At 40.0% G+C, this 27,042-nt stretch overlaps 1 protein-coding gene across 1 annotated transcript; it reads left to right on the top strand.

Moving 5' to 3' along the window:
- Nucleotides 1-3,085: 3,085 nt before the first annotated feature.
- On the top strand, nt 3,086-23,262 carry GOLT1A (golgi transport 1A). Its single transcript, XM_044672847.1, has 5 exons — nt 3,086-3,173; nt 7,398-7,489; nt 13,094-13,272; nt 17,736-17,793; nt 22,904-23,262. Exons 1-5 carry the CDS (start codon nt 3,149-3,151, stop codon nt 22,940-22,942), a joined length of 393 nt encoding a protein of 130 aa, XP_044528782.1. The 5' UTR covers nt 3,086-3,148; the 3' UTR covers nt 22,943-23,262.
- Nucleotides 23,263-27,042: the final 3,780 nt, after the last annotated feature.

Genomic DNA, 27,042 nt, shown 5'->3' with positions numbered 1-27,042 from the left:
AGAGTACCATAAGAGAAGGGGTGGCCAATACTGGGTTGGGAGTGGGATCTACTACTACTCTCTACTACACTCAGGGCCAGAGTATAGGGGGAAGGACTAGGAATGTAAGACTTCCAAAGAATTTCCAAGATCTCATTTTTCTCTCTTCCTCCTACTGCTCTCACCAAATTCCCAGAAGCACAGCTTCTGGAAGGGATCTCAAAGGTCATTTAAACCAACACTTTCATTTTATAGAACTGAGACTCAGAGAGGTTATGACTTGACCATGATTACACACCTTTAAAAGAGGTGTTTAGTTGCAGAGCTAGGATTTGAACTCAGGTCTTCTGGCTACAAATCCAGTATTTTAAAAAAACCCAACAACAACCTTATCCTCTGTCTCAAAATGGATTGGTTCCAAGATAGAAGAGTGGTAAGGGCTAGACAACGGGGTTAAGTGACTTGTCCAGGGTCACAAAGGTAGAAAGTATCTGAAGTTATATTTGAACCCAGGACTTTTCAATTCCAGGTCTGACTTTCTATACACTAAGTTATTTATTTGCCCCTAAAACTAGCACTTTCCATCATACCACATATGCCCCTTTGAACTTCCTCAAAGCATTCCTGGGTTTATGGTCCAAGGATTGCTTTCTACCCTGATGAAAAGGCCTGGATTCCCCACAGAGATGATATTGACCCTTTGAAGCCTATGCAAGCAAAACCCAAACTCTGGTGGTTCCTACCTAGCCAGAAAAACATCCTGCATCCTGTGTGGGTCAGTGGACAGGCTAGTTATAAGTGCATCGGGATCAGTCTAGGGAAATGTGGAAATACTTGTCTATAGAAGACTGATTGTTGGGCCCCAATTTATGACCCAGGGACTTTCCAGGTAACCCTATACGGGATACTTACTAGCCAGGGAAACTGGTGGTTACCAACAACAGGACGATCGTTATGACACACAGTAACCAGACTCCGGGTCAACCAATCAGCAATAGCCCTGACCCAAACATAGCTTAACTGCAATGAATTGTTTATACCCTGCACCAAGCTTAAAAACTCTATGCTTCCCTCACAATGGGGTCCAGGTTGGCACATCAGATTCTGGTGGCCTGGACCCTAGCTTGAGCTAGCAATAAAGTTCTTTTTGTTCTTACATTGTTGGTGTGGACTCATCCTTGCAATCGGGGACTGGACTGGGCACAACATGATGAATGCTTAAGGCCACAAGAAATTGAGAGCACCATCTTACAGCACATGAAGAGGCTGGGATTGGCACCCACATCAGGGACATCATAGATCCTTGAAAGATTCAAGTGGATGAGACTCAGGAAAAAATGAGGAATGGTTAATATGAATGAGGTGGAGGGGACAGAGGGAGAGAGGATGTCTCCTACTTTCTTGACAAGGACAGAGGGAGGGCGAGAAGAAGGCAGAGAATTTGGAACTTGAGACTTTAAAAAAATGAATGTTAAAAATTATTTTTATGTGCAATAGGGGAAAAATGAAATTTATTTTTTTTATAAATTTTTTTAATAAAATTTTATTAAAAAAGGAGAGAGAAACAGAGATAGTTACCATTATGGGAAAAACCAGGGGAGTTAACTAAAATATTATTTGTGGGCTCAGTGGGGTGGATAGGAGACAGGAATGAACAATGGGTAAGACTTTACAAGCCAGGGAACCAGGTTTATCTATAAGGGAGATGACCGTAGACAGAAATGGCAGTTAAGCCTGACTAACTGTCACTCTGCCCCACCCAGCCTGGAATAACTTCAGAGTATTACATACACACAATGAGGACTTTAAAGTACTAGAAAACTCACAAGGAAACAGTTTAATTATAATATGAGGGGATAGGAAAGGAGGTTAGGTGAAGCTATGACTAACTACCCAGGGCTGGAGTCAAAGGGGTAAGATCCTTAGCCAACTTAGCTTCTGCCAGGTTTTGACAGCTCGGCTAAGGACCTGAGGAAGAGGGCTTGAATTTGGGGTCTCACAACTGTTCTAGAGATGTTATCAGGATACCAAGAACCAACTCCTCCACAGCTGGTGATCCCAAGTAACCAGGTAGGGAGAGATGGCTGCAAACTGTCCACCAGATCACAGGCCACTTCCCTACTCGGAGTTGACTTGCAGGATTGATGTCTTCTGCCTTTTCAACCTTCACCACTCTCCAAGATCCCAGGTCAAAAGGGACTGCAGATTGCACTTCTGCTCTGAACCCCTCACAGCTCAGCACTGTCTGTTACTCAGCTCTCTCCTCCTACTCTTTGCATTCTATTCAGAATGTCCATGGCTTCCAGCAAAGGCTTTCTCTAACATGCTTACACAAATCTACTTTTAAACTTTTAAAGCCTATACCTATTACATGACAGACACAGAGAGAAGTCCATTTGGGACTAGGAGCTTGAATGCTGTTTTCTTTCTGCTGAACTCTAGTTGATCCAAGCAGGTCCTGGCAGAGCTATCGCTAGTCATTTTGGCATCTGGGACAAATTATCAAGGGGGTAGAACAGAGACCCTGGATCCCTGTTGGGGAGGCTGATACAAGGGCATGTGGAGGCCCAAGAAGGTAGCCGTTTACTTCCTATTTGAACTGATTGTTCTTTACTTTGTTGTTCAGTCTTTTCAGTCCAGTCCTACTCTTTATGACCTTGTTTGGAGTTTTCTTTGCAGAGATACCAAAGTGGTTTGCCAATTCTTTCTTCAGCTCATTTTACAAATGAGGAAACTGAGGCAAACAAAGGGCTTGATTCACACAGCCATTAAGTGTCTGAGGCAAGATTTGAACTCAGATCTTTTTGACACTAGGTCCTCTGCTCTGTCCACTGCCTACCTGGCTGTTCTTTGCTAAACTCAGTTGTTCCTCTCCTGCTGAAATATTGGAAGGCTCAGCAAAACCCTCTCAATTTATGTGCCTTGAGGCAAGGTCCATGGGGATAGGGTAGGGGTGGGTTATCAGTGGAAGGATCTCTTTGGGAAGAAGCTGGAGGAGAGAGACTGTGTCTTTAAGTAGCCTTCTCCAGCCTGGGAAGTTAATGATTTATTCAGGAAGAGATTTCACAACATTGCCAAGGTTCATTCTTCCAACCGCTGCTCTAGACTTCATACCACCCACTGGCTCCCAGGGCGACTGATTCCAAGGGCTCCCCCATAGGCTGCAGCCATGATTTCCATCTCGGAATGGCAGAGTGAGTAAAGAACAAGATGCTAGAGGCAGGGAAAAGGGGTAGGTGGGGCTGAGGGAGAGAAGCATTGGGTTGACGAACAGAGGCTGGGACCCTTCCTCACTCCCGCCATCTCCAGGCAAATGGATCCAAGATTGCTTTATCTGGGACGAACTGTCACTCTGACCTCTGGAGCTGGAGGCAAGAAGCTGCTGTGTTGGCATATGGGAGGCTTCAGTGACCTGTGCTGGGTGTGGTGTTTATGCCTTCAGAGGGAAAAGGGTCCTCATCATCCTTCCCTTAGCTTAGACTTGTGACCCCCAGCAATCCCTGGGCTGGTACCAAGGGGTCAGAACAAACAAAGCTCATCTTTGAATGCTTGGCAGTGAAGGACATGAGAGAGTATGTGGTGGGGCAGGGATGAATGTGGAAAACATTCTTCAATACATTCAAATACCTTCTCCCATTCAATCATACAAAAACAGAAATGGTGGAGTTGAAGTAGAGTCAGTTAGTATGTCAATAAACATTTATTAAGTGGGGCAGTTAGGTGGCTTAGTGGATTGAGAGCCAAGCCCAGAGATGGGAAGTCCTCGGCTTAAATCTGGCCTTAGACACTGCCTAGCCAAGTGACCCTGGGCAAGTCACTTAACTCCCATTGTCTAATCCTTAACGCTATTCTGCCTTGGAACCAATATTTAGTATTGACTTTAAGACACAAGGTAAGAGGTTTTCTTTTCTTTAAAAAAATTAAAAAAAAATTTTTCCCCAAGTTTCTATATTTCATTTTCTTTCCCTCTCCTCTTTCCTCTCCCTTCCTGGATCCAATAAGCACTTCCACTGGGTTATACAAATGTTATCACTTATACCTATTTCCATATTATTCATTTTTACAATAGAGCAGTCTTAAAACCAAACCCCTCAATCATATATAAACAAACGATTGGTCATTTGTTTTTCTTCTGTGTTTCTGTTCCCATACTTCTTTCTCTTGATGTGGATAGCGTTCTTTCTCATAAGTTCCTTGGGATTGTCTTGTGTTAGCGAAGGCCATTACATTGGATTGCTCCACAATGTTCACTTTCTGTGTATAATGGTTTCTTGGTTCTACTCATTTCACTCTGCACCAGTTCATTAAGGTTCTTCCAGTTCATATAGAAATCCTCTAGTTCATCATTCCTTATAGCACAATAGTATTCCATCATCATCAGATACCACAATTTGTTCAACCATTCCCCAATCGAGGGACACCACCTCATTTTCAATTTTTTTTGCCAACACAAAGAGTGCAGCTATGAATATTTTTGTGCAAACATTTTTCATTATTATCTCTTTAGGGTACAAACCCAGCAATGGTATTGCTAGATCAAAGGGTATGCATTCTTTTAAAGCCCTTAGGGTATAGTTCCAAATTGCCTTCCAGAATGGTTGGATCAATTCACAGCTCCATCAGCAATGTCACAGTTTCCCCAATTTTTGCCACAACCCCTCCAACAATTATTATTTGCCTTTACTGTCATATTGGCCAATCTGCTAGGTAAGACGTGGTACCTCAGTACTGTTTTGACTTGCATTTCTCTAATTATGAGTGATTTAGAATACTTTTTCATGTGCTTATTGATAGTTTTGATTTATTTATCTGAAAACTGCCTATTCTATCCCTTGACCATTTGCCAATTGGGGAATAGCTTGATTTTTTGTACAATTTACTTAGCTCCTTATAAATCTGAGAAATTAGACCTTTGTCAGAGGTTTTTGTTATAAATTTTTTCTCCATTTGTTGCTTCCCTTCTAATTTTGGTTGCATTGGTTTTGTTTGTACAAAACCATTTTAATTTAATGTAATCAAAATTATTCATTTTATATTTTGTAATATTCTCTCTCTTGCTTGGTCTTAAATTTTTTCCTTTCTCATAGATCTGACAGGTATACCTATGTTTACCTAATTTAGTTATAATTTCCCTCTTTATATTTAAGTTATTTACCCATTCTGAATTTATCTTGGTTTGGGTGTGAAATATTGATCTCAACAGTCTCTCCCACACTGCTGTCCAATTTTCCCAGCAGTTTTGATCAAATAGTGGGTTCTTGTCCCAAAAGCTGGGCTCTTTGGGTTTATCAAACACTGTCTTGCTGAAGTCATTTACTCCTAGTCTATTCCATTGATCCACTCTTCTATATCTTTGCCAAGACCACATTGTTTTGATGACTACTGCTTTATAGTATAGTTTAAGATCTGGTACTGCTAGATCTCCATCAGAAGGCAAGAGTTTAAAAATAAAAATAAACATTTATTTAATGCTTACTGTATGCTGGGCACAGTGCAAAGCACAAGGAATACAGAGAAAGAAAATACCAGTCCTTTCCCATAAGGAACAAACACTCTAATGGGGTTAGACAACAGGTCAATAACTAGGTACATTCAAGATATAAACAGTAAAACAGGGATCCTTAATATTTTTTGTGTCCTGGACCCTTTTGGCCTCAGATACTTATTAGCTGCATGACCCAGGGTAAGTCATTTAACCCTATTGGCCCCAGTTTCCTCAGCTGTAAAATGAGCAGGAGAAAGAAATGGCAAACTAATATATCTTTGCTAAGAAAACCCCAAATGGGGTCGCAAAAAGTCAGACATGACTGAAAAAACATTGAACAACAGCAACCACTTTGGCAGTATGGAGAAGCCAATGAACCCTTTTTCAGAATAATGTTTTTAAATACAAAGTATTATGAAGAAAACCAATCCTATCGAAATGAGGTTATCAAAATTAAAAAAAAAAGTAAATTTTCGTGGTCCTCAGATTAAAAATTCTTGGAAGAGGCAGCTAGGTAGCAGCTCCTGATAGAGCATCAGGTCTGGAGGTGGGAGAACCTGGGTTCAAATCTGACCTTAGACACTTCCTTGCTGTGTGATCCTGGGCAAGTCACTCAATCCTGGTTGCCTATGCTTTACTTCTAGTATTGATTCCAAAACAGAAGATAAGGTTTTTTTTTTTTTTTTTTTTTTTTTTTTTTTTTTTAAAGAACTCTTGGAGTAGATGAATGTAATCTGAAGCTGAAGGCATTAGGAGCCAATGTGGATTCAATACCAATATTCCCTTGGATACTCTATAGCTTGGGGCTCCCACTTTATCATTCAGCCTCTTTACAACTAATGGTCTTCTGACACAGGAAAGATGACCATCAAGCCTCAAGTATATAAATGAGCATGAGGTTCTTCTACTTCCTCTCATTTCTCCCCCAGCAAACTCTGAGCATTTTGAGCATCTTGAAGACCCTCCTTTCATCTCCTACCCAGAATTCCTCTGAATCCCCTACCCACCACCAGAGTTTTTTTTTGTGGAGAGCAGCAATCAGTGGAGGGTTCATGAGTATGAGAACTGGCATTAATGGACATGATTGGCATTATCTTAACTCTTCATTCAGCATTTGATCAGGCAACCCCAATGAAGGGCAATAATGGGCATTTGTCCAGGGGGTTCATGTCTTGCAAAGCTAGGATAAGGAAGCTATCAAAGGGAAGACATAGAGTGAAGTACAACACAAGTAATTATTATTATTTTTTAAACCCTTACCTTCCTTCTTAGAATCAAGACTGTATATTGGTTCCAAGGCAGAAGAGTGGTAAGGGCTAGGCAAAGGGGGTTAAGTGACTTGCCCAGGGTCACACAGCTAGGAAGTGTCTGAAGCCAGATTTGAACCTAGGATGTCCTATTTCTTGACCTGGCTCTCAATCCAGTGAACCATTCAGCTGCCCCCAACACAGGTAATTCTTAATATGACTTAATAAATGAATATATACAGGTATACATACATACATACATACATACATACATATATACATATCCTAAGAAAAGAAAGATCCTGAGGTTTTCTTCCATTCTAGCCCATTGGCTTATTCCTCACACACTGAACTTGTCCCTTATCACTCTCCACCAAAAAATTTGGGGCTTTGAAACCTGGATTACATCCAAATCAGCATCAATGTTGAGATAAATCAGCTTGTAGATATTAAAGCGAATGCTCAGGGCCTCCCTGAAGGTAACTTATGAAGGGGTGAAACTTTCAAACCTTTTGAGAGGAAGGAGATGCCCAACTTTGAATCTTTTGCCCAGTTGGGGAACAAGGGGGGGGAGCTTATCTAGTGATTCAAACCCCTGGGCACTATGCCTGGGGTCCCAGACTCCTAGAGCTGGGTGTTTTGCTTGCCCTGACCAGATCTTTCTATCTGTCACATTTTTGTTTCAGAGTTTGGCCTGGGGATCGTGGGCTTTGGCATTTTCTTCATCCTCCTTGGGATCCTCTTATACTTTGACCCTGTGCTCCTGGCCTTTGGAAATGTGAGTCACCCTTCCCCACACTCCCTGCTCATTCCTCCCAAGAAAATCCCTTCCCATCTATTTCCATTTCTTTTGCAAGAACCAAAAAAGTGTCTCCAAAGAGATCCTCTTAGTCTGTTGCTACTGTCTGAGAGATATCTATCAACCAATTAATGGGAAAGTGCATATTCGGTATATGCTGTGCTTCAGACTCTGAGTCAGGCAGAGGGGATACACCTACAAAATCAAGGAAGACCCTGCCCTAGGATCTCACATTCTACTAGAGGAATGAACTTGTTCCTGTGGATAAGTGTATCATAGATACAAACCAAGTGCAAAGCTATTGGGTAAGTAGGGACACTAACAATTAAGGGAATGAGAAAAGACCTCTTGAAGGGGGTGGCATTTGAGATGAACTTTGAAAGGGAAACAAAGGTTTCCATAAAGTAGAAGTGAGGAGGGAGATACACTTAATAGCTGTGTGGTCCTAGGCAAGTCACTTAGCCTCAATTTTCCTCATTTTCCTCATCTGTAAAATGAGCTGGGGAAGGAAATGACAAGCCATTCCAGGATTTTTGCCAAGAAAACCCATAACTGGAGTCATGAAAGGTTGGACAGGACTGAAATGCCTGAACAACTACAATGAGGAAAGAGGGCGCTCCAGGAATAGAAGACAGACTGATGTAAAGCATAGAATGCTGCCTATAGGAAACCTAGCAAATAAACCAGTCTGGCTGAAATGTACAGTGTGTGAGGGGGAATGATATGAAACCCAACTGGAAATACAGTTTGGAATTAGAATGTAAAGAGTTTTGCCAGGCAGGGAGTATATTTTGATTCTAGAAGCAATAGAAAATAACTAGAATTTGGGGTGTAAGAGATAAAAACGTGATCATTTAGGGAAATGAATCTGGCAGCTGTGTGCCAGATGGATTGGAAAGCGGAGAGATTGGGAGTCTAGGAAGATCAATATGGAGGTGTTTGTTGATAGTCTAGACTCAGGGTGTGTTGCGAGTGGAGAGAAGGGCATGGATCCAAAGGATAATAAGGAAATAGAATGAATATTATATGGCACCTGGCAGGATGAAGGGAGTGAGAGACTGGAAGGAAGTAAGGATGCTTCAGGGGTATGATGGTAAATGTTTAACAACCAGCTGCTCCAACAACAACTCCATACTCACAACACACTTTTAAATTGAATCTGCATTATTAATATTTTCTCTACCATTTTCTTGAGTTTAAAAAATCAATAAGAGAATGTATCAAGCCCCAATTTGTTGCTTTTGCCCATTTCCAAGTTGTAAATGCTCACTATAAGTTTTATAATTAGTTTGGTTAAAACTGGTTTCCAGCACATTTCTGGATGACATCTAGGTTGTGCAACTTGGAGACTGGAATAAAAGCAGTACTCTTGGGGTAAGCTATATGGTTCAGTGGATAGAGAGCCAGGCCTGGATACAGTAGATCCTGGGTTCAAATCTAGCCACTGATGCTTCCTAGTTGTGTGACTCCAGGCAAGTTACTTAACCCCAACTGTCTAGCCCTTACTGCTCCTTTGCCTTGGAACCAATACTTAGTATCAATTCTAAGGTTAAAAAAAAACCCAACAAGTAGTACTCTTGACAGAATTAGAACCTGAGTCCCCCAGCCCAGGGTCAAATGTCTTCCTATTCATTGAGGCAACATAGAATAGTAGTTAAGGTTCATATCCCACCTGAGATACTTATTAGCTATGCGACCTTGAATGTATCACTTAGCCTCTCCATGCCTTAGTTTCCTCATCTGCAAAATGGGGATTATAGTAGCACCTACCTCACAGAATTGTTGAAAGGATCAAATGTGTTAACAAATGGAATGTGCTTTGAAAACCTTAAAGTGCTATATAAATGCTAATTATTATTATTTTTTAGTATTTACTATTATTATTTCCTTGCCTGTGAAAGAAGTATATTTCTAGTACCTACCTCACAAGGTTGATATGGGGATCCTGTGGAATAAAGTGTTTTGTACACTTGAAAACACTATACTTTTCTTTAAAATACCAAACTATTGTTTATCCTTATTCACTGAGGCAGTTGGCTTAGTGGATATTGGTGCTGGATATGGAGTCAGTAAAACCTAAATTGGCATTCTCCTTCTGGTATTCACAAGTTGTGTTATCCTGGGTAAAGCAGTTTAACTTCTTCATGGCTCTGGCGACTACCAGGACTTATTGACCACAGAGAGGTTGAAGATTAGCCTTCAGGCATGATTATCCCCTATTAGCATGGAGAGCAGTTCCATAGATATGACACTAAGGCACAGTGATTTTGAGCATAGTAGGTCCTGATTTCCCCTAAGCCTGCCCAAGGAAATAACTTGTTAGGCAGCAGGGGCTGAGGTTAGGATCCAGAAGGTGCTAAGGACAGGAGGCAAATAATAGAATTTTAGAACCTCTGAATGGGAAAGGACGTCAGAGGTGATTTGGTTCAACCTGTGCCTGAGCAGGAAATCTCTATAACATCCCCCACAAGGGGGCATCCAACTTCCACTTGAAGATTCCTAGTGATAGTAATTGCTAGTATTTATATAGAATTTTAATATTTACTAAGAAGTTATACATTACAACACCTCTGGGAAGTGGGTGCTGTTATTTTACAGAGTAGGAAACTGAGGCAGATAGACATTACATTATTTGCCCAGGGACACACAGCCAGTAAGGGCCCAAGTTCAGATTTGAACATGGGTCTTTCAGAGTCCAGGTCCAACACACTCTATGCCTTGCATCGTCTAGTTACTTCATGATAGAGCAGGATGAGGAACCTCATGCCCCTTAAGGCAGTCCATTCTGCTTTCAAGTTAGTACTAATTATTGGGTTGTGTAAAAGCTTAAAGAGAATCAAAATCTGCTTCACTCCAATTTTCACTCTCCTGAGGGTCTGATCCCTTTTTCACAAGATAGCTTAGAGATAGTTATTAACAAGGTCTTCACTAATAGATATACTTTGACTCAGATTTCTATAGTGATTACTACTTTACAAACCACTCCTTACAACAAAAATATAAGATGGAGAGGGGAAAATTTCTTATTCTTGCTTCACTTATGAAGAATTGACACTCAGAAAGACAAAAGCAATTGGTCCAAAGCCACCAGCTAATAAATGAGAAAGCCAAAACTAGATGCCAGGTCTCCTGATTCTAAGTTTAAGATTTTCGCACAGTACCATTACACTGTGTCACTATTAATAATAACTCAAATTTATAGAGGACTTTAAAGTTTCTAAAGTGTTTCACCCATGGGTGTTCATGAGAGATCTCTCAATTCACCCTGTTGCACCTTTCACCTCTGGCCCGGTCACATGGAAGGATACTTTCATTCCAATCTGCTCTAAAACTGACAGGTTTAGGTTCTCAGAAAAGTTCCATCACTTTACATTACTCTCATATTCTCTCTGGAGGCAAGCCTGTTCAGGAAGAATGCTTTTCCCCTATCCATAACTTTATTTCTTGAACCCTTTCTGAGTCATAACCCCTTACACAAACAAGCCACTCACAAAAATGACTCTTAAATCTTAAATATTACCATTTTCTTAGCAATAAGGCAAAGAAATAATAGTGGTGCCACCGGTAATCATAGAGTAAGCCTAATGCATGAAAAATTAAATATGTCATAACATACATAAATTTGGTTCATGTTATTCCACAAATGTACTCAGTATCTGTAGGAGAGAATGGGCACACATTTATAGCAACGTGGCAGGGAGGAACACGAGGAAGGAAAACCCATGTACTTGAGATAACCTGAAACTCTAGACTTTAAGCTTTGTTGTCATCAATCCATTCAGGAACATCTAAATCACACACTACTGTTACTCTGTTAACTTCTTGTCTGCTGGTCCTCATCTCCTCTTTGGAACCAATGCATCAGTAACAAGTTCTTTCAACTTAAAATCACCTTTGAAAGGATGTTAAGAAAGTATACCACTTATTTTAGACAGTTTTTCCTTTAAGCTAGAGAACTTCAAAATTCTTCATCTCTGGACTATCTAGTTCAGCCAAGCTAATCATTCACTCATCAGAATGCTGTATAATCTAACTAGAAAAGAGCTCACAGCAAATAGTTGAAGTTGACTGTCTTGGAAAGGCAAACCAACCTAGTCAGCTCTTCACTCACTGTGATTCTGCATAGTTCAATTAAGCCTCAGCAGCTCTGGGATTTTTTGCAGCTACAAAACTTCTTCTCCCTTTCTGCTTCTTTCTCTCAATCCAGCAAATGACAAGAGGGGCTTATGAGAAGATCAGTCCTCTGAAACTCTAGGGGATGTTGAAGAACAGTCTCCAAAACTAAGCCTTTATTCAATGAGGTTTCTTTTCAAGCAAACAATAATTATGTAGCTGAAACCTTCTATTGGCCTACTGTTGACTGATTCTATTCTTGTCCATGCCTAGCTCTGACAGAGCTACTTTTGTTTCTCCAACATTATTTTTTCTCATTTTTTTAAAACTTTGTCTTCTGTCTTGTATCAACTCTAAGATGGAAATGTGGTAAGGGCTAGGCAATTGGAGTTAAATGGCTTGTCCAGGGTCACACAGCTAATAAATGTCTAAGGCCAGATTTAAACCTAGGTCCTCCCAACTCCAAATCTGGCTCTATCCACCAAATCACCTAGGTGCCCCTCTTAACTTTTTCTTTAATTTTCACTTGTCAGATTCTTTTCTTATTAGCTATAGCTTCCTAGAGTGTCTCTCCTTTATCTTTCAGTAGTTAAATCACAGCTTCCTTGTACTCAGTGACTCATTTTTCACTTAAAAGGTAACAGCTCACCAGATTTTCCATTATGAAAGCAGGTGATCTTATTCAGTCATACACTAAGCTGCTAAATAGTTATATGACTCAGTCATATAACTAAAAAAAAATCCAGATTTTTTCAGTTTTTGATAAGCAAAAGTCCTTCATTGACACTTTAAACCACCACACTGATTAAATACAAATGAATCATTGTCCTACATCTTTTACAAAGTTATTTAGATCTTTATATTTACTCCACAGTTCATTTTCTATCCAAATCTGCTTAAATTTCATATGTAAACTGTGTTCTTTATTCACACATTTGGCAATTTCAAGCTAATTAAACCTATATTATTTTTCATTCCTTTTAGACATCTAAATGATCACATTACAGATACAGTCTTCAATCCTTTATCAATTGATTTAAATCTTTTTCTTTACATGAAAGTTCTTTTCTATACCAAACTCTTCCATATGAAAAGAGTAGCACTTCAAAGGGAATATGCCTTACATATACATCACCTAATTTGAATAACACAATAATCTTGGGAGGAGATACTATGGGCATGATTATATTTTACAGATGGGGAAATTGAGGTTTAGAGAGATTAAGTGACTTGCCTACAATCACACACCTTGGAATCATTCAAGGTAAAATATGACACCCATCATGTCTTTCTGGATCCAAGTTCAGCTAATCATTCTTGGATGAAAAGTCTGACCTGACTTCCCTCTGCCCCTGAAAAGGTTAAAAAGTCCTCCCTGATGTCTAATTTGTGAGCCAAGGCCCTTATCCTTAAATCTCAGTAGTCAAACCCACAGCTCCATTCCCAGACTCTTTTCTCTCTTCTCCACAGATACTGTTCCTATGTGGCATCTCCATCATTATTGGCTTGAAAAAGACTTTTTGGTTCTTCTTCCAACGACAAAAACTGAAGGGTTCAAGCTTCTTCCTGGGGGGTATAATAATCGTCCTCATGCGATGGCCTATTTTGGGGATGACCCTGGAGTTCTATGGCTCTTTTAGCCTCTTCAGGTGAGTAGACTTTCCCTGGCAGGAATGAGAGACACAGAGGGATATAACAGAGGAACAGAGAAAGAGAGAAACAGGTAGGGAAAACAGACAGAGAGTCAGAGAGACAGATAGACAGACAGATAGACAGACAGACAGATAGAGACAGACAGACAGAGAGACAGAGAGAGAGAGAGTATTGCTGCTCCTCCTTCACCTAATAACCCTGTGAGATAGGTAGGCATTTTAATAATTATCTCATTGTATCATACCAAAACACACAATCTAGATCAGTGATTCCCAAAGTGAGCACCACCACCCCCTGGTGGGTGCTGCAGTGATCCAGGGAGGCAGTGATGGCCACAGGTGCATTTATCTTTCCTATTAATTGCTATTAAAATAAAAAAAAATAATTTCCAGGGGGCTAAGTAATATTTTTTTTGGAAAGGGGGTGGTAAGCCAAAAAAGTTTGGGAACCACTACTCTAGATTAATGGCTAGAGTGTCAAACTTAGGGTTGATCAGTCAACATTTACCAAGTGTTACATGCCAGGTACCCTCCAGTTCCCTATTCCTCCAGGATCAAATATCACTTCCTCTGTTTGGCTTCTAAAGTCCTTCACAACCAGCCCCAATCCTACCTTTCCAATCTTAGTCTTAAAAACCAAACCAAACCAAACCAAACCTCTCCTCTTCTATCTTAGAATTGATACTGAGTATTAGTTCTAAGGCAGAAGAGTAGTAAGAGGTAGGCAATCAGGATTAAGTGACTTACCTCGGGTCACATAACTAGGAAGCATCTGAGGCCAAATTTGAACCTAAGACCTCCTTTCTCTGGGCCTGACTCTCTTTCTACTCAGCCACCTAGTTACCCCTATTTTTACTTTTTATGATCCAACAATACTGGCCTCCTTGCTGTTCCTTTTACAAGATACTTGGTCTTCTACCTCTGGTCATTTTCCCTGCCTGTCCCCCTTGCCTAAAATGATTCCCCTCCTTACCTCCATCTCTCCTGGCTTCCTTGATCTTCTTCACCTCTTAAATTCAATCTCACCCTCCACAGGAAGCCTTTCCCTGTCTGTTTCATCCTCTTCCCTCTGAAATTAGCCTCCATTACACTGTATTTATATTATTACCAGGATAAGTTTTTTTTTAACCCTACTTTTCTGTCTTAGTAATAACTCTAAGACAGAAGGGTAAGAGCTAGGCCATCAGGATGAAGTGACTTGCCCACAGTCACATAGCTTGTGATTGTCTGAGGTCAAATTGGAACCCAGGTCCTCCCAACTCTAGGGCTGGCGCTTTATCTACTGTGCTACTGAGCTGCCTCATATGTGTAAGTTTTTGCACATCATCTCTCCCAATAGAACATGAGCTCCTTGAAGAAAGGGACTGTCTTTTGCATGTCTTTGCCTCTCTTTTCCTTAGCATAGTGCCTGGTTCATAGGAAACTCTTAAGAGCTGCTTGGGGACTGACTGATATATGGAATAAATGAAAGAATGATCTTGAAACAGTGAGCCTGGGTGCCTAGAAGGAGGATGTTGTCCACAGTAGTAAGTAACAGGGAAGTTCAGAACAGGGGAGATTGAGTTCCCGGGTTAGTCATGTTAGTTAGTGTGACATGACAGTGGATATGGGACTAGAACTCAGGAGAGAGACCAGGGCTGGGTTTATAGATCTGGGAATCATCAGCAGAAAGGTGATGATTATTGAGTCATGGCAACCCCCAGGTTCAAACTCTGTCTCTCACAACAGCTGTGTGATCAGGATCCTCAACTTCTTGACTGTGGAAAAGGACAATAAACTTCTTTTACTTAAAACAACCCTAAGGGATTGTTCAAAAGAATTGAATGAGATCACATATGTTCACTGCTTTACAAACATTAAAGTTCTCTAAATAACCGCTCTGAATTTTGTTACAATTACTATCATTGACCCTGCCCCTCCCTCCACCTAAATACTCTGTGAGATAGGCAAGGAAGGGATTAGAATGTCAATTTTACAGCTGAGAAAGATGATGTGGGTTACTGAGAGTCACACAGCTAGTTACAGGCAGAGACAGAACTAGATGCCAGGGCTTCTGACTCCCAGTCCTTGGTTTTCTTTCTACTTTTAGACACTTGCCTCCTTCAACCAACTGGCCATATAAGCACCCAGTGTGAGCCTAGTCCTGCATTAACAACAACATAAGAAGTCCCTACCCTCCCAGATGAGACAACATGAGAAAACATGGGAAGCCTTTCTTTATTTTTTCCTTCCTTCCTTCCTTCCTTCCTTCCTTCCTTCCCTTTTTCTTTTCAACATATGGATTTCAGTGAGACTTAGCAGATTGGGACTCATGATAGGAATCAGGATCTGAGAAATTAGACCTTATTCAAAACCAACAGAATTGGTCAAAGAGTTACAGAGGAACAAAAACGGGATAGAACCACATCTTAAGAGTGGATGGTTAATAATTATGGCTGATGATAAGAGAACTGACTTATTTATTTCATTTCTCTGTTCCCCCTGCCAATGAGAATAATCTTTGGCCTGGGAAGAACAGAACAAAAATGGCTAGTAAGGAATAGAAACCAGGATAAGTGAGTTGATGACTAGTCAACATCCAGCTGTTCTCAATGAGATCAATCATGATATCTATAGCCACAGATGCTCAAAGAAATGAATTGGTCAATTAGGTAGCACAGAGTGCCAGGCCAGGAGTCAGGAGAACCTGAGTTTAAATCTGGCCTCAGACATATCCTAGTTGTGTGACCCTGAATAAATCACTTAACCCCAATTGCTTAGCCCTCATCACTCTTCTGCCTTGGAACTAGCATTTTGTATCAACTCTAAGATTGAAGATAAGGGTTTAAAAATAAAGAAAAACCTATACCAAAAGGGTGGCTAGGTGATATAGTGGATAGAGCCCTAGGCCTGGAGTTAGGAGATCTTAGATTTAAATTAAACCTCAGACACTCCCTAGCTGTGTCACCCTGGACAATACACTTGATCCCCTTTGTCTAGTCCTTATTTGTTTGTCTTAGAATTGATACTAAGATAGAAGTAAGGGTTTTTGAGAGACACACAAAGAGAGAGAGAAAGGAGAGAGACAGAGATAGAGAGACAGAGACAGACAGAGAGAATGTGGTTGCTAAGTTACAGCCACTGACCTTGGGAAAATCTTGGTGAATAGGAGAGAAGTATAAGACTCAAGAAGGGGAAATACACTGATTTTTCTTCTGAAATGAGGAGAATGTAGAGTCTACATGAAATATTTTAGTGAACTGATCTTCTGTCCCTCATAGGGTCATAGTTTTTGAGCTATAGGAGATCTTAGAAGTCCTCTAACCTTACCCCTTCATCTTACAGATAAGGAAACCGAAGCCTAGAGAGTTTAAGTAACTTGTGTAACAGTTGCAGGCCATAAGCAGCAGTTTTGTTATCTGTAAAATTGGGGGGCTGGATGGAATGATTTCTAAGGATTGTAGGATGGGAAGAAAAATAGCCTACCTAGAACAGAAAGAAGTTTTGCTAGGGGAAGTAGGGGGTATGTAAAATCATCACCTCTAGAATCTGGATTCATTCATGCTGAGATGGGGCTATGAACTCCCATATCCTTGTAAGAGCCCTAATCCCTCAGTGCTGATGTGAAAATGAAAGCCCAATACCTCGCATGCCAAGCCTAATAGACATTAAGGAATGGAGCTTATAGCAGTGGATGTTCTTCTTTCTTTTTTCCCCTGGGCTAAGTTTCCAATGGAATCAGTATGTCTGTTGCAGTTTGAGATTAGGGCTACAGTGAGAGGAAGAGTGGTACAGAAGGGAGAGCCCTATGTTTAGAATCAGAGAACCTGGCCTCTAATGCCCCTCTGCTGCTTATTAACTGAGTGATCCTTGGCAAATCATTTAACACCTTCAAGCCATACTCTCCTTCTCTATAAAAGGAGGGCTAAATGGTCTTGAAGGTATCCTCCAGCTTTAATGAACCTTAAGTTTGGATCTAGTAATCCTATGCTCTCTAAGCAGATCTTGCAGCTGTAAATCCTACTGGAGACCTAAGCCATCCCCAAGCTATTACACATCCTCTTTGGTTAGAAAGGGAACCAATTCATCACTAGCATCATCATCACCATCACCACCACCATCATCAGTGGATTTACACTTTTCCTTTTTAACAAAGAGAAGCACAAATATCCTACACAGTGACTAGTCCTGACAATCTATTAGACACCTTGCCTCAATAGTCCTCTCCCTTTCTGCCATGAGGACTGGGGATGATTCATTATCTGTTCTGTGGAATCATTGTTGCAAGCACCCACTCAAATTTACAGGCGAGAACAGGGTAGCTGTGATATCAAGTCACTTCATAGGTAGGAAGGAACAGAGCTGAACTCAGCTCCTCTAAACCCCCAAACCAATATTCTTTCCATTACATTATGGTTGCCTCCACTCCTAACCTATCTGCTTCCATGTTGTCACTCACCTTTCTCTCTTTTTTTCCCCAGGGGTTTTTTCCCAGTTATTTCTGGATTCCTAGGATCCTGTATCCCATTTCTCAGTTCGGTAAGTCACCCAGCAAGGTCATTGGACAAGAGAGTCTTTAGAGCTATTCTTCCCAAAGGAGAGAGATTTCCAAAGAAACAGGTCCCCTTCCTTCCACTTCTTCTCCTGCTTCCAGGACTTGGTTAATGTTATCCAGAGACATTTATGTTTAATTTACAAGTAGTATCGGACTGTTTGAAGAAATGACCCTTCCCATTGAGGGCTGCCACTCTACTAATACAGACTATAAAAGGATCATAAGTACTAAACAAGACATTTCCTAACTCTTTTTATGTGACTGGCTGGGGGGGAAGCCTATCTTGGGAGTTTCACTTCTCTCCAAGCTAGCATCAGGGATGTCATTCCATTTCTTCTAATCAGTTGCAAGTGGCCTCCAGAAATTAGGATTTTCATCAAGGAAGGGAAGTATGATGATGGGTCAGAGGTAGAAGCCATTGAAGAAGAGAAAGGGATGAAATTTTAGAAGCTTACCCTTTTAGCATCCCTTTACAGATTGTTTTCCATATTACCTCATTTGGTACTGCAAGTGGCTGGGGAACTAGGCAGAGCTGGTATTATTATCCCCAGAGAAGATAACTGGCTTTCCAAAGGTCACACAGAAAGAAAGAGTAGAACAAAAAGCATGACTATACATGGTGTCAGACTGAAAGGGACCTTTGACATCATCTAGTCTAATCCCCTTCTTTTACAGATGAGGAAACTAAGGCTCAGAAGGCCTAATGGAGTAAATAGCAACTAGTAAATAGGAGAACTAAGAGGCAAATCCAAGTCCTCTGACCAGAGATCAAATGCTATTTTTACAGATGAGGAAACTAAGGCTCAGAAGGGCTAATGGAGTAAATAGCAACTAGTAAATAGGAAAAATAAGAGGCAAATCCAGGTCCTCTGACCAGAGATCAAATGCTATTTTTACCTCATTATGGGCCTTCTGGTGTCAATACTTGCCTTTATAATACCTACCATGCCATATTGAGGCTCTAAAAAAAAGGAAAAAAAGAAGGGGAAAAAGAGTGGTACATGGTACAGTGTAAAGAACCCTGGCTCTAATCATTGGTCCCGTGTTCAAATCTTACTCTGACATTTGCTACCTAGCTGACCTTGGAGCAGCCACTTAACTCCCCTGAGCTTCAGTTTCCTTATCTGTAAAATGTAGGTATTGGAGTAGATGGTCTCTGGGTAGTTTTCAGTAACATATTTATGGCACTATGATCCCCTAGAGAGGATCTTCTTCTATTGAAGCTTCAGGCAGACTTCCAGAGCAACTTGGGAGATGGTACAGAGATAGGAAGGGGATAAGCATATGTCAGGACCTGACATGAGTAGGTAAAGTAGGCACGTGGCTACCTAAATGGAGGTGAAAGGAGTGAGGTGTCCTGAAGAAGGGCTTTGAATTTGCTAAGTATAGGAACCACCCTGTTCTATGGAGACCAGATTCTTCTGCCAACAGAGGATCCAAGCAATGTGTCATGACCTCAACATCCTATCTCATAAATCTATCCTCTTTTCTCTACTCCTTTGGCTGCCATCCTAGATTAAGCTCTCATTTCCTCTTGCCTGAAGTACTGTTTTTTCAGTTTCTCTTCTCTAAGTTGTGTCCTATGGAATTAAGAAAATTATTTTCCTAAGGCACAAGTGTGAGCATATCAATGCCTTTTCCTAGAATCTTTAGTAGTTCTTTATAGAAGAAAATACATATAGTTTACTCTAGAATTCAAGGTCTTTCATAATCTGGTTCTAACTTACCTTGATAGGTTTATTTTCCATTACTTCTCTCATCCTGTGAGTGAATGAAAAAAAATTTATTAAAAGATCTTACTGTGCAAAAAAACCTGTGCTAAATACTGTGATTACAGATGGAAAAGTAAGACAATACCTTCTTTCAAAAGGTTCATACATTTCGATTGTTAAAAAAACAAAACTAGTCAAAGATCTGAGCAAAGGTGATTTTATTGTGATCAGGTCACAAAAGCCAGGGTCTACACACTCCTAGTATAGTGTGATATCCAAAGTTTTAGGTCTTACAGATTTTATAGGCATAGACAGTGATTCAATATTGTTCAAGCATTTTTCTGAACAGGGGTTCTGAATAGGGGTGATAAAGAGGGGTGATGAATAGGGCACCCCCTCCCTTTTGTCCTCTCCCTTTCTCAGGTGACTTGGTCATGAAACTCTAGGGCTAGCATTCCAGTTTCCTCATGTCATAACCTATAGGGTTATAGTAAGGTAAGGCGAAATGTATACATACTTTCAGCATTGCAGAGGCTTTAAATTTTATTCCTGTTACTATTATGTCATATTTTGAACATACCATACTATATATATTTTATCTACTCTTTGATTAATATTTTCTATACACAAATCAATTAAAATTATTCAAATCAGCTAATAACTGTGACTTTTAGTACAAGCCACACAATTACAACTTAAAATATTAATCAACAAAATGATGAGAAGCTAATTAATTTCTTTTTATGTAATTGAGGATACAACACATACAGAAGGTTTCACCTGCAAGTCAGATGGAAGGTCCCCATGGTCCTGTGCAGAGGCAAATCAGAAATCTAAAAAAAAATTACAATTAGCGTTTTGATTATTTTTCTTCCTTTATTTATATAATATTTTGTATTTTTTGATTTTCAGATATTTTGTATATTTGGTAGTTATCTTCAATCATTTATGTTCCTATTTTCTCCTATTGATTTATGTTAGCAATGTGTAGAAATACTGATGATTTGTGAGTTTATTTTATATAATACTACTTTGTTGATGTTATAAATTAATAAAATCAATTTTATTAGTATTCTTTAATCATAATATGAATTTCAAATACAGATGATTGTCTTATTTTTGTGTATGTTTCCTCCCTCAATTCCTTTAGCTTTTTAAATTGATATAGATAGCATTTATAAAACTATATAAAATAATAGTGGTGATGATAATTATTCTTGCTTTGTCCCTGCCCTTACTAGAAAGGCTTCTAGTGTTTTTCCAATACAAATAATGCTGGCTCTTATTTTAGATGCTATTTATAAATATTAAGGAAAAGTCCATTCATTCCTCTATTTTTTGTGTTTTTAATATAACTACTCTATTTTGTCAAAGACTTTACATTTGGTGATATAATCATGTGATTTTTAAAACTGGTTCTGCAATTAATGTGGTCTATTATGTTTATAATTTTTCTAATGTTGAACAATCCTTTTATTCCTGGCATAAATCTAACATGGTTATGATGAATATTTTAAATACATAATTTTAATTTATTTGCTCACAGCAAATAATAATAATAGCTTTATATTTTTGATAATTATATTTATAACACATTATTAAATTTTAAATAAGTATTTTAAATCCATACTTTGAATTCCTTTGCTAATATTCTATTTTTCATATATATAATTATATTTTTACAATATACTACTTTTATAAAAGTATTCATTAGGAATAGATATAAATTACTTTCTTTGATTTATCTTCTTGGTTTGAAGATCAAAATCATATTTATCTTATAAAAGGAGTTTGGTAAGGTGCTTCTATGTGTATTTTTGCAAATAATTTCTTTAAATATTCAATTCATTGTTCTTTAAATGTTTTATAGAATCTATTTGTATTCTATCAGGACCCAATTTGTTTTTTCTTTGGGAGTTTATTTATAGGTTGTTAAATTTCTGTCTCTTAGATTAGTTTGTTCAAATGTTTTGTTTATTGGTCAGTTAATCTAGATATTTTGTGGTTTTGCAAATGTTTATCTAATTTACTTTTATTTTGGCTGACACATGGCCTAAGGTTAAGAAAGTCAAGGAGACTGGGGAGAATAACCATAAAGACTTAATTTCCAGGATGAGTGAGGATTGGGGAAACCACTAGGTTTCCTTCAGTTAAACTGAGAAGATTTCATGATAGAGGTATAGTTTCAGGAATTGTTTCAATGACAGATGAACAAAGAGACTCCAGACCCACAATGAATCCTACTTCAAAGGTGATAGGTATGAGATGGGCAGACACTGTTAGATTTGGATGAATGGACTTGATTTATGAGTTAGCTTTTCCACAACCACACATTAAAGTATAGAGGGGCAGGGTAGCTCAGTGGATTGAAAGCCAGGCCTAGAGATGAGACGTTCTGGGTTCAGATCTGTTCTTAGATACTTCCTAGCTCAGATCGCTTCCAGTAATCCTCAGCAAGTTACTTATGCCCCATTGCCTAGCCCTTACTACTCTTCTGCCTTGAAACCAATAGTTATGATTTTAAAAAAAAAACCCTTACCTTCTACTTTAGAATCAATACTATGTATTGGTTCTAAGGCAGAAGAGTGGTAAGGGCTAGGCAATGGAGTTTAAGTGACTTGCCCAGGGTCACACAGTTAGAAACTGCCTGAGGCCAAATTTGAACCCAGGACCTCTCATCTCTAGGCCTGGCTCTCAATCCACAGAGCTACCCAGCTGCCCCCTCCTATTGTTGATTTTAAGACAGAAGGGAAGGGTTTCAAAAAAAAAGAGGAAGAAAAAGAATACATGGTTTAGAATACTTAGTCAAAATAGAGAGAAAAGAAAATATGGTTGGCAGTCACAGTGTGAACTAAAAGGAGAAATTAGTACTAATCAGAAAGGGAAGAAAGAGAATATTAATTCACTCACTCCATTCATTCATTCATTCATTCATTCATTCAATCATAATTCAATTAAGATCTAAGTGTAGGAAGAGAAAGAATAGGGTGGATACAAATGATGTGTAGAGTTATGTTTTGGGAGTTGACCTGTATTTAATGAGAAGAAGTTCTGTAGCATAGAACTTGCAGATAAATTATGAATTCTCCTAAAAAGCAAGCTCAGATGCTCCTCCTCATAAGACAACCTAAGTTTATCTTGCAGTTAGATCCTAGGACACAAATCTCTTCTTTGTAGTCCCTGGTAGAGAGTGAACAGAGGAGGCCCAAGGAGAATGCTGCATCCTTGACCCAGCCAGCTGGGCTGATTTCTGTCCCTCTCTGCTTCCTCACCATCTGTGCCTAGCACTCCATCTGACTCTCAAGGTCAGCCCTGATAATAACCTGGATATTGAATCTATTCTTCTGCCATTGTCTGGAATAATTATTTTTGGCTTCCACAGCTGTTCCAGAGGCAACAGGGTACCAGATCTATGGTCTGATGAGGAGAGATGAACTTGGACTGTGGTATCTGGGGAAGACTGGACAACATCCCCACATGCTTTTCTTCACAGTTCTAGTCCTTCCTTGGAGCTGGTCTGGAGGGATGGAACTGAGTGATTGACTAGAATTTCCAATGGACTCAATGTGAACTCTGGTAAAGTCTCAGGCCCATGGATACCCTGAGAGAAAGGAGTGGCCCAAGGCCAGAACCCATGAAAACCAGCCTGGGATGGCTTCATATCCTTGCTTTGTATTTATTACAGACAACAAACTTATGGACAACAAAAAGAAAGATTTTTAAAGTGAATTTCCAGATTGAGATTCTGCCTGCCTAAATCTTAGTGTCAGTGTCCTCACAGTCCATTGGAGATCGTCTTGTCCACTCCCTTGTCTCTAGGGGAGGTGGGCACATATGCCTTCTCAAAACAGATGAATGGATGATAGTCTTATCCTGGAGTGCTACAACCTTTATCCTTGTGTCTGACAACTCTTACGATTGGCACTTTCCTCTCCCAGTATATCTCTCAATCTTTTTAAATAGAATGAACCACTTTTCCCTCATTCACTCCATGCCACCGAGCATCACCTGGGAGTCAGAATCATATGCTTTGGGGTGTGTGTGTGTGTGTGTGTGTTTGTAGTGGGTAAGAGGAGGATGGTCCAGTGAAAGCAGAAGATTGTCCAATCTTCTTATGGGATAGATACAGGATCTATCTTCAGAGAACCTCCAGGAGGATGGGGGAGATGGGAGCTCTGCCATTAAGGAACACCCAATCTAGGAGAATAAGCAAGACCTCTCTCACCTTTCCACCAAAAACAGACAACAAATTCAAAACCAAAACTATGAATGTGAATTCTTTTAACAGCATTGTTATTCTATGGGGAGAAAATCATACTCAGATAATGCGAAGAAACTGATTACTTCAGGTCCAAGAACTATGAGTGTTGGAACTACACATCCATGAAGATGATAATTCCAAAGAGAGACATTTTGGAATAATGGGCATGTTGCTAGTGTAATGCAGGGTTGCAACAGAAGCTTTCACTCCCTGAAGTAAAAGTATTTATCAGATCACTAAATAAGGGGGTAGCTTGATTTAGGATGTCTTTCTTGCCTACAGAAACTAAACCCATGATGTCCAACCACCAAACCACCCTTCCTCTCAGGGCCCAATGGGGAAATTCAGGGGAAATAGCAGGATGTAAAATGGAGAGGTCAAGGAGAGGTCCAGAGAAATCAGGCCAGGTCCAAATGCCCAAAGACAAGGCACACAGGCAAAGGCAGAAGCCAAAAGGCAAAAGCCCCTCAGTCGGAGCTTCAGGACTATTTATAGCATCAGGCTCCAACCGTTTTTCTGTGAACATTCTAAAACTTCTAACTGCCAGAGCTGCTACAGTTGATTTGTAAAAGCAAAAAGCTTCTGCTGCAACGCTGCATTACACTAGACTCAAAGTCAGGAAGATCTGGGTTCAAATCCTGACCCAGATACTTACCAGCTGTGTATCCTTGTCTAAGGTCACACATCATCTGTCACAGAGCCAGAAATGCTTGAACCCAGGGCTTCTGACTCCAGGAGTATTCTCCAGCACACCTCCATGTTTGTGGGAAGACAAGAAGTATCTAAAGTTCTTAGCATGTGTGACCCTGGGCAAGTCACTTAACCCTAATTGCCAAGCCTTTATTGCTCTTCTGCCTTAGAATCAATATTAATTCTAATACAGAAGGTAACAGTTTAAAAAAAGTATCCAAGGGAGCTTTTTCCAGTAGATATTAGGTTATGATAATTTTTCTCCCTGGGATCCTACTGTGGGGTAGGGAGGGCAAGTGTGGCTTTTCAGGATGACCTGTCAAGGTTCCTTCTGATTCTGCTTTTATGGCCTTCACTTGTTTCAGGCACCACCTTCTCATCGTGGCAACTGACCTTCACAATGGTGAAGTAGGGTCATGTCTCAGGGAAAGAAACTACCTGGAAATTACCAGTTTGAATCTGGGTCCCTTAGGAGCAAGATATTCAACTGAGTTCTGGAATCCTTCTCCATACACCCCAGTTCTCCCTACTGCCCTAACATTGTCCACCAGGATTCATCTTTTCTCCCTCTTTATCCTGGGAGGCAGCTATGACTGGTAGTCCTGCTGTATGCCTCCCAAGGGGAGGCTATGCAGAGGAGTCTTCCTCTGAGTGAAGATGTTGAGGCCAAATGTAGTCCTTGAGTGCTCTCCTTTGGTTACCCTTCCACTTCCAGATTGGGTATTCTCAATAGATCATAGAGGGACAGTTGGAAGGGATCATGGAGGTCATCTAATTCAAATGCTTCATTTTACAGAGGAGAAAACAGATGTCCTAATATGTTAGAAGACTTGTTCAAGGTCACGTAGATAGTAAGTGGCAAAGTCAGGATTTGAACCTGAGTCCTCTGACTCCAAATTTAATGTCTTTTGTATTGTATATTGCAAAATTGTCAATCAGAGGTTATAGACAAGCAATTGCCAAAAAGCAATTGTATTGGAGAGCTCTGCTATTTGCTAGCTGTGTCTTTGGATAAATCATTTATCTTCTCTTGACCTTGGTTTCCTCATCTGTGAAATGAGTGAGTAGAAATATAGAAGACCAAGACCATTTCTCAATAGATAAGTGGTCAAAGGACACAAACCATTTTCAAAAGAAAAATGATAAACTATTGACCATGTGAAAAATGACTCTAAATCACTAAGAGAAATGCAACTTATAAAACCTCTGTGGTTTCTTCTCATGCCCCTTAAAATTATTGTTTAGTCATCTCCATCATGTCTGACTCTTCATAACCCCATTGGGGATTTTTTGGCTATGATACTAGAGTGGCTTGCCATTTCCTTCTCTAGCTCATTTTACAGATGAGTAAACTGAGGCAAACAGAGTTGGTGAAGTCCTTGCCCAGGGTCACCCATCTAGAGTCTGAGTTCAACAATGAACTTTACACTTAAATTTAGTAAAGATGAAAAAAGACAAAAACAGCCCAATGCCTTCTGGTAGATTTCTCTCCCTCTAGTATTAATCCATGTCAATCCATCCTCCACTCAGCTACCAAGACACTTTCCCTAAAGTACAAGTCTGACTATCTCCCTCTTTCTTTCAGGAGCAAACATAAAATTCTCTTGTTTGGCATTTAAAGCCCTTTGCAACCTTTCCAGGCTCCTTTCATTTACCTGCCCTCTGCACACTCTACAATCCCACTACACAGGCTTCCTTGCCCTTTTACATACATGACACTCAGATTCTGCTTTTGTACTGGCTGTCCTCTTCCCTGAAATATTCCCCATTCTTGCCTCTGCCTCCTGGCTTTCCTTGGGTTCCTTTAAAACTCAACTCAAGGGGCAGCTGGGTAGCTCAGTGGATTGAGAGCCAGGCCTAGAGACGGGAGGTCCTAGGTTCAAATCCGGCCTCAGACACTTCCCAGCTGTGTGACCCTGGGCAAGTCACTTGACCCCCATTGCCTACCCTTACCACTCTTCCACCTATAAGTCAATACACAGAAGTTAAGGGTTTAAAAAAAAAATAAAAAAAAAGGTAAAAAAAAAAAACTCAACTCAAATCAGGGGACCGAAGTGACTCAATGGATAGAGTGAAAGGCCTGGATTTGAGAGAACCTGAGTTCAAATCTGGTCTCAGAAGACAAAACAAAATAAAATAAATACAAATACAGTAGCTCAGAGTTAATATTAATATGTGGTTCTTTTTAAGTCAATATTCAGCCTGAGGGATCTCACATATGGTTCTGTGGCTCCATTTATATTTGAGTTAGATATCACAGCACTGTCATGCTACTTCTGTTAGTAATAATAATTTCTTCTTCATTATCATTCAGTTCATTATTCAATCCATTCCTATCATTGAATTCAGGAAGAAGAGACTTGAAGGAACAGAAAGAGAAAGAAGTTGCCCTAACCTGAGCCACCCCCTCCACCTCTAAGGACTTCATTTGGAGCCCCTTTAGGGGTTAGCTAAATGGCTAACATATCTAGTTGAGGGGAAAAGGTGGGAAAGAGGGAGCTAAAGGAGAGAGAGAGAGAGAGAGAGAGAGAGAGAGAGAGAGAGAGAGAGAGAGAGAGAGAGAGAGAGAG

This window comes from Gracilinanus agilis, chromosome 4 (genome assembly GCF_016433145.1).
Source record: "Gracilinanus agilis isolate LMUSP501 chromosome 4, AgileGrace, whole genome shotgun sequence".
Classification (NCBI taxonomy): Eukaryota; Metazoa; Chordata; class Mammalia; order Didelphimorphia; family Didelphidae; genus Gracilinanus; species Gracilinanus agilis.
The sequence above is the reverse complement of the archived record's forward strand: the minus strand, read 5'-3'. Positions and strand labels throughout refer to the sequence as shown.

Bases quoted from the DNA above. Each gene is read 5' to 3' on its own strand.
- GOLT1A (XM_044672847.1), top strand. From the start codon at position 3,149: ATGATTTCCATCTCGGAATGGCAGA. The intron at 13,273-17,735 runs GTGAGTAGACTT...TTTTTTCCCCAG, and splicing joins GGCTCTTTTAGCCTCTTCAG to GGGTTTTTTCCCAGTTATTT. The intron at 17,794-22,903 runs GTAAGTCACCCA...TGGCTTCCACAG, and splicing joins GTATCCCATTTCTCAGTTCG to CTGTTCCAGAGGCAACAGGG.